Consider the following 13835-nt stretch of genomic DNA (forward strand, 5'->3'; position numbering starts at 1 on the left):
TGTCTGAGGGAAAATGAGACAGATTTACCTAGTTTGACTAATAGAAGACACCATCAAAACACATTATTAGCATAATGAGAGTGAGGATTAACAAAATGCTTCCCAGGAGCATCCATTTCTTCAGCTATATGCCTTCTTAAGCTCATGACATTTCACAGAATGGGAGATATTCCATGTTGCACTTTTACAAAAAACATTAGTTTTATATACTCATGCAGGTTCTTTAAATACAGTGATAAATATGGTCATAGAAATGCATGTATAAAAATGAAAAGAATTGCTCATTTTTCAAGACTTTTAATTACCTGAAATAAGGTACTAAGTTTTACTTACAATTTCTGTAACTGTAGTGTAAGTAGGATAATTATATCCAATACATTGTTTTAGATGCAGGATTTGTTAATGTAAAAAAAAATATACAACACTTGTAAAACCTTTGGCATTGCTTTTTGGAAATTATTGCAGTGGAAACCTCAAAAAAAAAAAAAAAAAAAGTGTTTTAAGAAAGCTCTATGAGCGATGTCTCACTCAAGATTATCTGTTTCCTGAAAGAGGTCAGAAAAGCCAATCATGCAGTCTTCACAACTTTCCCCGAAAAAAAGTGCTGAAATGCACTCGTCATGTCAGGGAATACAAAGGACAGAATGTTCCCGAATGTCAGAGCTGGAAAGGACCCGAAGGGCATCTGATCCACTCCCCTTGTGGGCAGTCTCAGTCAAGTGACAGGGGAGAGTGGCTGAGGGGGCTTCACTCTTCAGGGTTGCCCCTTTGAATGACAGCACACGCTCCTTCCGTATCTGTTGCACTTGTCAACATTAACGATTGTGTGGATAAAATAGATCCGGCAAAGGGCAGGACAGCCAGATGTTCATTTTTCCGCAGAGTGTTTATCTCGGCCCCACACTTTCCTCATGGCATTCTTCATGTCTGCGTTTCTCAGGGTGGAGATGAAAGGGTTGAACATGGGGGCAATCATGGTGTAAAACAGGGCAAAGACCTTGTCGTTCCTGACAGAATCAGCCGTGGGGACATAGGTAACGATGAGAGACAAGAAGAACTTGAAGACCACAGTGATGTGTGAACCACAGGTGGAGAGGGCTTTGCGGCGGCCCTCCAATGAGCCAGTCCTCAGGGTGGCCAGGATGATGATGTAAGAAATCACCAAGGCAACAAAGGTCAAAATGGACAACACCCCTGTGGTGGTAATGATTGCAATCACCCGCAGTCTAGTGTCCGTGCAGGCCAGCTTCAGCAAAGGGAATGCATCTCAGAAATAGTGGTCTATTTGATTGGGGCCACAGGAAGGAAGTCCAATGATAATACTTGCATGAGAATGGCTAAAGGCTCCCGTAGCAGAAGCCATCATGAGGACAGAGCACACCTGTCGGCTCATGATGACCATGCAGTGAAGAGGTCTGCAGATGGCGGCATAGCGGTCACAGGCCATGGCCCCCAAGATGAAGAGCTCAGTGGCTCCAAAGAAGTGGGCATAAAACACCTGGGCCATGCAGCTGCTGTAGGAGATGGCCTTCTGCTGGGCCAGCAAGTCAGTGATCAACTTGGGTGCCACCGTGGAGGTGGAGCAGACCCCCATCAAGTCCAAATAGCTGAGAAAAAATATATGAGCTGTTCACTGAGGCGCCTGCCCCTGATGGTGAGAAGAACGAGCAGATTTCCTGAGAGGATCTCAATACAGCAAAGTAAAAACAGCACAAAGCCGGCGACTTCCGCATTCTCATCAGTAAAGAGCCCCAGGAGGATAAATTCTGTGACATTTTCACGTCCCATTGCTTCTGTGGGTTTGATCGTTTAGAGGGGCAAGTTAGTATACCTGAAACATACAACTTTTTCAAGTTATTTATGTATTTCAAAAGTCATTCATCTAGTCAATAAATATATATTGATGTTTCCAAATGAAACAAACATTATAACTGCTGCTAAGGGTACCACATTATACAAAATACACACATCTCACCCGCACATAAAGTTTATTAGAGAAGACATACAGTGACAATAATAGCAAAAGGTAATCGACTTATTGAGGTGGAGCCAAGGAGAATGTAGAGTCTGCATCTCCCCACTGTAGGGAACCTAGATGACAGTGGTGGGGATGTCAACACCCAAGCAGATGGGAGGAACCTCTGAGTACTGGAGAATATTAACTCGAGTGAGATCTCCTGGAGGTCCACATTTCAACACCAAGACCTGGTTCTACCCAACTCTCTGCAAACCCCAGTGCTGGAAACCTTGGGCCAAATAATCAGTAAGACAGGAACATAGTCCCATTCAAAAGAAGGAAAAAAAAGAGGCAAGAAAAAATATATATATTACAGACAAAGAAGCAAGGTAAAAACCTACAAAACCAAATATATGAAGAGAAAATATAGTCTTATATTTTTTAAACTACATGAGAAAAGAATTTAGAGTAATGACAGTAAAGATGCTCCAAAATCACAACAGAGTGCAAACAAAGATTGAGAAAATACAAGAAATGTTCAGTAAAAACATAGAAGGACTAAGGAAAACATGTGGAGATGCATGGCACAATAACTGAGATGAAAAGAATCAATAGCACAATAACTGAGGCTTAAAAAAGGAATAATTGAGCTGGAAGATAGAATGGTGGAAATGACTCCTGAGGAGCAGAATAAACACAAAATGAAAAAAAAAAAATTGAAGACAATCTCAGAGAACTCTGAGACAACAGTAAACACACTAACATTCAAACTTTAGGGGTTTCAGGAAGAAGAAGGAAAAAAGAAAGAGCCTGAGAAGATATTTGAAAAGATGATACTTGAAAACTTCTTTAATGTGGGAAAGGAAATGGCCACTCAAGTCTAGGAAGCTCTGACACTTCCTCCCATACAGGATAAACTGTAGGAGAAACACACCAAAACAATATTAGTCAAAGTAATAAAAAGCAAATGCAAAGAAAAAATATTAAAACTGAAAGGGAAAAGCAAAAAAACAGTCTACAAGAAACCCCCATAAGGCTATCAGCTGAGTTTTCAGCAGAAACTCTGCAGGCCAGAAGGGAGTGATAGGATCTATTTAAAGTGATGAAAGAGAAAATTCTACAAACAACATTACTTTGCCCAGCAAGGATCTCAGATTTGACAGAGAAATCAAAAGCTTTACTGACAAGCAAAAGCTAAGAGAATTCTGCAACACCAAACTAGCTAGCATCTGTGTCATAGCACAGATGACTTATTTACTGTAGCAGATGTGATTAATAAAAACTGAAGGATTAGCCTTGAAATTCTCACAATCTAAAAAAAAAGAAAAAGATATGTATAGAAAGGGTCTAGAGCTCATTGCAGAATTCACAGGTTTCCATTTCCACACTGATCTTTTTCTCAAGATAGAGAAGATAAACTTCTGGGTACAATGAAAGTAAAACAAATTTTGTGTTCATAATAAAATTATTAACTTGTAAATAGAAATAGAAGCTCCAAATAAACAAAAATACTCATACTGAATTTTCTGTATGGATAAAAATGCAAATAAGAAATCAGACAAATCATAAAATTTCTTAATGACTATGTAATTAGAGACTTCAGTGATAATGAATGGTGAAAGATGATATCCATCTCCACTGGATACATTTAATTTTCATCTAAATAGCTTAGTCTTTCTTAAGTTACTCTACTTTCTATATTGTTTTAAAACTCACTAAAACAATTCATATATGTGGTATAACTATGTTTCAAAGCCTAAATACCCTCCCCTGGATTAGAATGTTCTTTATTCAATTAACTCTTATTTATAAATTCCCTACCATTGACTACATGTACACATTTCTTTTTTTTTTTTTTCCCCATTTATTTTTATTAGTTGGGGGCTAATTACTTTACAATATCATAGTGGTTTTTGCCGTACATTGACATGAATCAGCCATGGATTTACATGTGTTCCCTATCCTGAACCCCCCCTCCCACCTCCCTCCCCATCCCATCCCTCTGGGTCTTCCCAGTGCACCAGATTTCTTTAAAGCTCAATAAATATATCTTCTTTAATTTGCAGCTTCTATGCTATAATCATAATAAACTAATATTTAAACATACTATTATAATTGGTATGATTCAAGAGAAAACTTAATAGATCCCTCAAAACAGAAGGAATCATTTTAATAGCAAAAAGTTTTTGTTGTTGTTGTTGTTTTTACAGAAAAAATGTTAATATGAGGTAAACCCCAACAGTCAGAACCTCCCTTAGGAAAAATACTACAAAAGGGTGAATTTTCTCATAATGTTCTGTCACTTTTCTAGAACATTTAGGCAAATATACAAAAAAAAAAAAGATTTTAACTGTAACCCAAGTTAGTAAGAACAACCAAGTTGAAGGTCCATGATCAGACATTTGATCACAGTATCTAAGAAATAAACTCTTTGAGACAAAAATATGTCAGGCTGTAGATAAAAGCATAGAGTGTAATGCTAAACAGAGGAATCCAGAAGTCAACACAAGGGAGGAAAACAGTAGATGAAAACCACAGTGATATTAGACAGACAAGAGAGGCAGAGACAGCAGTGAATAACCAAGACCATGATCTTACATGACTGTGTGTACCTGATGCTGCCGGGTCTACAAATATTTGACTCAGTGCTAACTAGCATGTGTGGTCACATTGCCTATTTTATTAAAGGAAGTAATCTTCATGCTCTGAGTTAGGATTATACTAACTCCACAATAAGAGGATATTATTGTCTATGGGCTTCTTTAAGATCAATCCAAACTCTGAAGAAAACTTTGAAACTTCCATTCATCTTTTGTCATCTGAGACCAACTTCTTGCTCCATAACTTCCACATGGCATTTTTCACTTCTGCATTCCTCAGGGTATAAATCAGAGGGTTGATCAAAGGTGTTGCAAGTGTATAAAACACAGCTATCATCTTATCTATGGAGAAGGTGGTTGCAGGGCGAGTATATATAAATATGCAAGGACCGAAGAACAAGATGACCACGATGATGTGGGAGATGCAGGTGGAGAGGGCTTTTTTCCTCCCTTCAGCACTGTGGTTTCTCAGAGAGTGCAAGATGATAGCATAGGATAACATCAGCATGAGAAAACTCACTGCACAGATGGCCCCGCTGTTGGACACCAAGAGGAAGTTGGTCACATAGGTGTCTGCACAGGCAAGTTTCAACAAAGGCTGCAAGTCACAGAAGTAGTGATCAATTACATTGGGACCACAGAAAGGCAGACTCAAGGCTAGAAAAATCTGAGCTGATGAATGCACGCAGGACCCCAACCAGGCCAGGGACATTAGCACACCACAGACTTGATGACTTATGATGGTCGTGTAGTGTAGAGGCTTACAGATGGCCACATAGCGGTCAACAGCCATGAGGACAAGGATGAAGATCTCTAGGCAGCCAAAGAAATGGGATGTAAAGACTTGGATCATGCACTCACTGAAAGAGATAGTGGCATTCTTCAAAAGGGCATCAGCAATCATCCTAGGGGCTATGCATGTAGAGAAGCAGGTATCAGATAAAGATAAATGGAAAAGGAAAAAATACATTGGACTCCCAAGTGCCCTGCTGGTCTTGATGGTAGTAGTAATCAGAAAGTTCCCCAACAAGGTCCCCAAATAGAAAATCAAGAAAGTGGCAAACACTATTTTCTTCCTAACAGGATCTTGTGTCAACCCAAGCAGAATAAACTCAGTCACATTATTATTCAGTTGCATGATTTCATCAGTGAGGGGAAGGTGTGAGTGTTAAATGCTTAATCTGCAAAAAATAGAAAAGAATTAATTTGTGATGTGATGTGTGATTTTTAGGAATATTTTAAGTGAAATACATATTCTTCATCACGGACATTTTAGTTGTGGTTTCTTAACAAGTCACCTCAACACTTAATTTGTAATGACAAATTCATGGGGTCATTATGAGTCCCATATAAGATTGTGAAAAGTAGACTTTTCTGTAGCACTCTTCAAATGCAACTGTTTGTTAATTTTACATGATTCTCATTAATTTTGCTTAATGAATATTAAGTTAAGAAATACAGTTTCCATTTTATTAACTTAATAATTTTCCATGTTCATTTAATCGGGGTGGGGGGAGGAAGCATGTTTGGAGAGTGTATCAGTTGGCATTTTGGATGTATTTTACTGCTTATGGAAGTTCATTATGTAAATGTAAAAATTACAGCCCAGTCCCATCCCCTAAATATGTCTCCATATATCAATGAGATATATATATATATTATGCTTGTTATACTTACTTATAGAAATGTTTATTTTTATTAGTCTATAATATGATCCACTTCACTGTGCATTCCCTTCCATATGTGGCAGCTTGAAAAGAGGAAGATAAAGCACTTATTATCTTTCAATTATAACGTCCTTACTTTGAAACAACTTTATGATACTCAGTACTTGAAATACACTAATGGAGAGAAGTGAATGTTCTTCAATGGAGAGAAGTGAATGTTCTTCAATGGTTGATAATATCACAAATATTTCCAATCCCTGTTTTCTTTTTTCTCATTTCTGGAAACACCCTTCAAAACATGCAAAGTTCCAGAATTACTTGTAAATTACAAGGGGTGTTCACTCAATAGTTTATATGTTTAAACTTTAAGTGCTTTGCTTAAGCATTTTAGAACTGAGGTCCTTTGAAGAGATGTCAGCAGGTAGTTCTTTTCAGGTCTAATCATGGTTGTAATCCCGAGTATAATTTGTTTTATCTGGGTACCCAGAATCTCCACATTATTGTAACAGAACAAATATTCAGAAGAGAGAAAGGAACATATAATTTTAGTCAAGAGGAACAGCAGATAGTCAGTAACTACCTATATTCAAATTGTTTTCTGTCTTTGAAAATCAATGATTATTCAACTTTGAAACGTCATTTCCTTCAATGAAAAGTTAGTATTTTTTCATGTGTGGAAAGAAATATTATCACTGACTTCACTTCATAGATAGAACAAAATCTTTCCTCCAGGTTTTTATTGTTAATGTGATGCTGAAAAGAACACTATTTGCAAGTAAAAATATAAACTGAGTGTGACAGATTTAAATATAATTTGGAAAACGTACCCCACTGTATCCATCCTCAGTCCCACCCGCATCTTCAGTGCATCATCTTGAAAGCTGTGAGCCACCAAAACACAAACTGATAAACCAAATAGACAATGATCCTTACTTATTGCTTTTCTCCCCCTCAATAAATTTTCTTCTCCTCAAAGTAGTTGAATCACATATTATCTTCCTGCAAATTAAAAACCCCTGCTGTGAAAGTGTCGAAGTTATTTAATATTTCTGATATTTTAGAAAATAATCTCTTTAGACCGTGCAATCTTTGGCAAAGATCTTAAATGGTCAAGGAACTGTGTCTTGGTACTTCAGTCAGTGCAATAAACTCATCCTTTCCATATGCATCTGGATGAGTGATCCATCATGAAGTATTTGTACTTGAAAATATGGCCTGTGATTGTGGCCACTCTTTTGAGTATATGGCTTTTGTTTTGTATGTTATCAATCTCTTTAAATTGTCTATTTCTAGAACAATTTTATTTATACATTAGGACATACACTTGTAAGATTAATTAAGAATCATAAATACACATGCTTTTTAACATTATAGTATATATTATATGTGTGTGTGTGTGTTAGTCACTCAGTCATGTCTGACTCTTTGCAAGTCCATGGACTGGCGCCTCTGTCCATGGAATTTTCCAGTCAAGAATACTGCAGTGGGTTGTCATACCCTTCTCTGGAGGACCTTCCCAACCTAATGATCAAACACGGGTCTCCTGCCTTGCAGGCAGATTCTTTACCATCTGAGCCACCAGGGAAGCCCATAAATACACATGATTAATCATTAACTTGCAAATAATTGTGAGTTTTTATCAAATATTCACTCAATAGTGTATTCAGTAGTCTCCTTCCTTCCTTAATTGTAATTTTATTTCTAGTTATGCTGTCTCAAAACTCAGGACCCAACTGCTAAGAGCACCTATGGCTGATTCATGTTGAGGTTTGACAGAAGACAACACAATTTTGTAAAGCAATTATCCTTCAATTAAAAAAGATAAACTAATTAAAAAAAGAAAAATAATCTCTTCTGAAAGCCATCAGCAATCACTTTGAGATGAAGGAAATTCTCCAGTTCTCTGAGTTTCTTTTATAGCTTATCTTATACTATCACATATTATACTTAAAATCAAAACTGTGTGAACTTCCTTTAGCTTCTTTCATAGAAGTAGAATTTTTGAAGTTTTCAGGATTTTGCTTTCCCCAGATCCAAACCTGATGCCTTGCACAATGTACATGCTTAATAAGTATTTTTAAGCTGAACCTTCTTAGTTACTTCTTGTAATAAACATCTGATTGTTTTAGTACTATTCTGATTAAAAACACATTCACATTATTAATTTACTGTGGCCATCTGTATAGTATGTATGGTACGGTAAACAGATAAATGTGCTGCCAACTTATATATTTGAAAAAACAAATTGGCATAAATTTTAAATAATTTAATCAGCTCCACAACCCGGAGTAAAACATGTTGTACTCAGAACACCACCACTTGGCCATGTAAGATTTTAGGACTTTGGCATGCCTAAGATGATCATCATGAGTTTTCTACACTTTTTACATGAATCCTTGGCCCTTCAAGAATGCAAGGACAGCCTTGATATTTTTCCTATCCTTCTAGCATCAATGGGTATTTTTCTATATGTTTCTCCGTATGACCATATGTCGACTTTTCCCAGAAGTGTTGACATCTTAAATCAGATCCTCAAAGGTATCTGACACAAAAATGGGTTGTAATAATCTAGAGACAAAACTGCACTGATAAAACAGCATTACTTTCTACTAACTACTGTACTTTAACTCTTCAAACAAGTTTGGCCAGTTTTAGAACAGCTAAATTTCTCAAAACAGTAATAAAGAGATAGTATGTTGAGCTGGGAGCTAAAAGAGATGAGCTGAGAGAAAATCACACAGAAAAGGTGATGAACAAAAGAAAGTGAAGCCCGAGGTGTCATGTTGATCCTTCTACCTGACAGGGTTGTGTGTGCTTAATTGTTCAGTCATGTCCAAGTCTTTGCGACCCCGTGGACTGCAGCCCGCCAGCCTCCTCTGTCCACGGGATTCTCCAGACAGGAAATTGGAGTAAGTTGCCATGCCCTCCTCCGAGGGATCTTCCCAAACCAGGAATCGAACTTCGGTCTCCCACATTGCAGGCAGATTCTTTACCGTCTGAGCCCCCAGAGAAGCCCTTCTACCTGACAAATCTGTTTTATTGCAGAAGCCACAGTGAAAACTTTGGTTTCCTTAGGACTCTCTTAAACTATACTGCCCTCTCTGATTTGTTTATCTTTCACCTCTATCTTTAGGAAAATCTCTATATTCATTTAATTTCTATGAAAAATGTACCTTTCCCTGTGGGAAGGAGAACAGATCTGCCCAAGGTTCTTTATCCCTCAAAAGCCTAAATTAGAGAAAGATGGAAATTTCCCCCCCACATATATGGCACATTACCCTTCACCTTCATTATGCAATTATTACCTTTCACTTTATGTTTCCTCTGAATCTTCCATCAGGTGTAGTTATTTGCTGTTTCAAAAGAAATCCAGATGCATATCAACTACAAGTTATATTCTTAAAATATCATTTTAGAAACATGCAAAGAGTAATACTTTTAATCTGTGATATACAGCATTCTATTTAAAGCTATCTCTTGGATGTGGAGAGGCTGGCATTCTCCAAGAAGCTTATGTCACAGTCATTATCTGTATTAGTTTCTATTTCCTACTTCAAGGGAAAAAGCCATATGGAAATATATTTTTAAAATTTGTTAAATTATTCTGCATGATGCCTTTCTCAGTACAATCATGTAAGTAATCTCTCACTTACCTGTTAGAACCCCCTAAATTAGTTGTCTTTCCATCCTTTTTTCAAAACAGCCTTCTCATGGAATGCTGAGAAAAAAAATAAACTTTCTGTATGCTAAAGGGAATATTTTAAGACATAATGATGCTAGGTATTAGCATCACAGAGAGTAGTATTCCCTAAAGTTTCCCTTCCTTTGTTCATGACAAACATCCCCAATGTTGTAATAGGTTTAACTTTTGGTTTGTCCACTTAGCCAATAGAAAAATGAATTACCCTTCCTTATACTCAGGAACCAAGTATGTAAAAGGATTTGAAGGCATTAGGTGCCTTGGGCTGACCAAAGTTACCAGGGAAAAAGAGGAAAATTCAAATGGATGGCAGGGAGAGTGACAGAGGAGAGGAAGAAAACAACATTGACTTTAGTTAAAACAAACAAACAAACCAACAAACCAGTGGATCACAAAAAAGCTACTCTGCTCCACCCAGTGCTCTAGGGTGCCCCTTTGTTCTTATTTTTTTTTTTTTTTTTTTACTACAACCAAAGAGATTCAACATTTATTTTATCATAAAAGTCCAGCAAATAAAACTATATACAAAATCCATGCAAGGAATCCAGTTACACACAAGACACATTTAAAACCTGGTTAAAATACAATCGCCACAACAGCAGGGAATAAAACCGGTGAGACCAAGTATCCTTAGTGAGAAACATAATCGTGTTTATATTTTGGATGCTGCTTGAATCCAATTCTCTCCCCAACAATGAGGCACTGGATCACCCACTCTTGTGACACCACAGGCAGCTGCAATGCTTCAGCACACTTCAGCACCGAGGCTGGGCATGAGGGGTCCGTCACCACCATGTCAAACACCCCCTAAAGCAATGCCTTTGTTATGGGCACTTGAATGGTGCTGCTTCACAGAGGCTGCCCTCCCCCCCCCCCCCCCCCCCCCCCCACACACACACACAGTCATGAGAATCTCGGACCAGAGCTCCAGGAAATTCTGCTGTTGGTCTGATACCAAGAGTACCTTCAGATTCTGGAAAGGGTTTTCACGGGGTTGCCAATCCAGAATCCTTTGCTCCTCAAGGCTGTACCCAGCTGGCAGCAGGTAACTGCGGTAATTCTGGAGCTGGCTGGCATGGCAGCTGGCATGGACCCAGACCTGAGGCACAGAAGGAATCCCACTGGCACAGGAAGTACTTCCGGGTCCGACAGCGCGGATCCGCAGTTAGGAGACACTGGTAGCCTGTGTTACACTGGGCTTCACCGACGTCTTCCAGAGTGTAGCCGGCTCCTGCTCGAAGCTGGCATTCTGTGTATTGCTTGTTGAAAGGAGGAACTTCTACAAATTCCTCCTCTTCCTCGCTGCTTCCTGTAGGACCATCTGGCGATTTGGAGCGGCTAGCCAACTTGTCGCTTGCTGTGGCCATGGTGAGGAGAAAGGCATAGCCAGAAACAAGGTCTTGTTGAGGGGCAGAGGCCCTCTCTGCTCTTCCAGGGCAGAGGTCACCCTGCTTGTCGCCACTCTCACAGGGGCTCACCAACTCTCCTGCCCCCACGGCACCAGGCTTCACAGTGGCAGATTTCCGGCCTCGCTTGGCAGGGGACCGCTCCTCTTCAGGAGTGACGAGCTTCCTTTGGCCCGAGGGGCCCCCCGCGGTGGCACGAGGACTCTCTGGGACCTTTCGGGTAGGGGTGGTACTGCTGCTGCTGGAAGTGGTGGCGTGGCTGGGGAGTTGACATTACTTCGCCGTCTCCGTTTCCCGTCCACCACATTGTCCAAGCTGCTATCTGCTGCCTTGGTGAGGGGCGTTACCGCCTCCTATGGGCCCAGGCCATACCGCTCTCGCAGTCTGTTTCCTTGCTCCAAGGACAGGATGACAGCCATCCGCGTGTACCGCTTCCTTTGGCCTTCTTTCCCAAGGCTGTAGCACCGCTCTCCAGACTCCTCCTGTGCCCTCTTACCACTCCTGCACTGAGATACCCGTCCTCGAGAGGCGGTCACGTCCGTGTCCAGGGGGATGGGGCCACACAGCAGGGTGTCTCTGCCCAACACGTCTCACTCGTGCCCGTCATCAGAGAGCAACTTATACTTCCCGGTTCCGACATCCTGTGTGATTTTTCCAGAGTAAAAATAGCCATTGGATGACCACTTGGCTACAACACGGAGCCCGACAAAGCTGTTCCCTGGAGGGGACGCATCTAAGCCATCTGAAGGGCCAGCAGCAGTCTGGAATGGAATCTCGGGAGAGTCGCGTCGACGCAAAGCACCAGCACCCGTGGCTGCCCGTCTGCTGGAGCCTGGCGCTCGAGGCCTGACACGGGTGAAGGATTTATCGTCCGGCGACATGCTAGGTGAAATGCCCTCTATGCCCAAGGGGCCAGGCACAGCTGTCTCCCTGGTTGCAGTGGTCCGAGAGGGCGGGCGGCCCCTTGGCCCACGCCCACGAGGCGTGACTGGAGCCTTGCCTGCCTGTCTGATGCCAAGGCCCGCATCACCATCCCCCTCACACACTGGCGTCCCTGTCTGACTGACCCCTTTTCTAGGACTCAGCTTTCCTGGGCCTCCTCGGGAGCTGGGCAAGGCAAACTCGGCAGGTTCTGTCCCGCTGGTTTTCCCTCTGGGTTGTGCGGCTCCTCTCCCGGAGCTGCCGCTGCTGTGCGTGGCGGACAGGCTCGGCCCGCTTGACGTGCGTGTGAGCTGGAGGCCTTGGAGGAGAAGGAGCTGGTGTCCCCCAGGTCACCTCAGGAGCCGCCAGTCTGTGAAGGGGAGACTTCCGGTTCGCACTCCTGACTCTCTACGATCCGGAGGGTGCCCCTTTGTTCTTACTCGCTATCTCTTGTAATCTGTAATTACAGTCTAGGGAAGGCACCAGGGTGCTTCAAACAAGATTTTGTTTTGTGTGCTAGAGCTTTCCTTCACCAAGAAACCACAGATTTGCAACAAGTAGTCTGAGGATTAAAATGTATACGAACAATGAGTAGAAATCTCATCTTTTTCTAATTCATTTCCATTTGTTTTGATAACTAATAAAGAGACACTTATTAAGGAAAACATCTTATTAAAATAATTTTTCTTCACTATTGAGAAAAGTCACTATCTTTTTTTTTTTTTCCTAATAGAATTACCAAAAATGGAGACTGGGAACTCCTGCCTAATTTTACCATAATGGAGACAGCCTGATTAAAAATGAAGTCAACAAAAAAGGAAGCAGATCCAACCAATAGAAGAGACCCATTTTTATAATAAATTTTCAACAGTAGAATTCATCCATTTCCAAAAAATTTGACCATCTTTCATTTGTTCATTTTATATTATTGCCTTTTTGTGCATGCACAGTTGCTCAGGTGTGTCTACTCAGACATGTCTGATTCTTTGCAACCCCTGTGGACTGTAGCCTGCCACTCTTCTGTCCATAGAATTTTCCAAGCAAGAATACTGGAGTGGGTTGCCATTTCCTACTCCATACTGCTTTTTGGCATTCATGTAAATAATAAAATAAATTCTAGTAAACTTACTACCATCTCAAGAACTAAAGTATTACCCATAATTAAACATTTTAAACACTTTCCTATCTGTTGTCCACCTCTTCTTAAAAGTAACAAATATTTTAATTTTGTCCTAAAAATAAAACATTTTTATCTACATATATTTTCCCTGGCTTTGAATTTTACAGAGCTTATCATTCTATATGCAGACTTCTTGGAATTGCTTTCATTTTTTTCATCCAACCTTACTGTATTTCATTTTGGTTGTTGAATTTAGTTGTAAATTCATTTCCATGGCTATATCACACTCCATTATGGGATTATTTCAAAATGTGTTTATTCAATATCCAGTCAATAGATATTTGACTACTATGAACAGCAATTATGAACATAAAAATATGTTTCCTAAGAGTGTAATTGATAGGTTTCAGGATGTGCCAGTATTCAGATTTACAAAATAATATCATAAATTTCAATAAGGAGTA

General features: G+C 40.1%; 1 protein-coding gene and 1 pseudogene across 1 annotated transcript; both read right to left on the reverse strand.

The window, feature by feature from the left end:
- Window positions 1-4762: 4762 nt before the first annotated feature.
- LOC133055754 (olfactory receptor 4C16-like) lies at window positions 4763-5695 on the reverse strand. The gene has a single exon (XM_061140874.1). The coding sequence runs from the start codon at window positions 5693-5695 to the stop codon at window positions 4763-4765; it is 933 nt and encodes a 310-aa protein (XP_060996857.1).
- Window positions 5696-10379: 4684 nt separating this feature from the next.
- Window positions 10380-13329, reverse strand: LOC133065740 (TP53-binding protein 1-like; annotated as a pseudogene).
- Window positions 13330-13835: the final 506 nt, after the last annotated feature.

This window comes from Dama dama, chromosome 1 (assembly GCF_033118175.1).
Source record: "Dama dama isolate Ldn47 chromosome 1, ASM3311817v1, whole genome shotgun sequence".
Classification (NCBI taxonomy): domain Eukaryota; kingdom Metazoa; phylum Chordata; class Mammalia; order Artiodactyla; family Cervidae; genus Dama; species Dama dama.

Excerpts from the sequence above, each read along its gene's own strand:
- LOC133055754 (XM_061140874.1), bottom strand. The coding sequence starts at position 5,695 with ATGCAACTGAATAATAATGTGACTGAGTTTATTCTGCTTGGGTTGACA.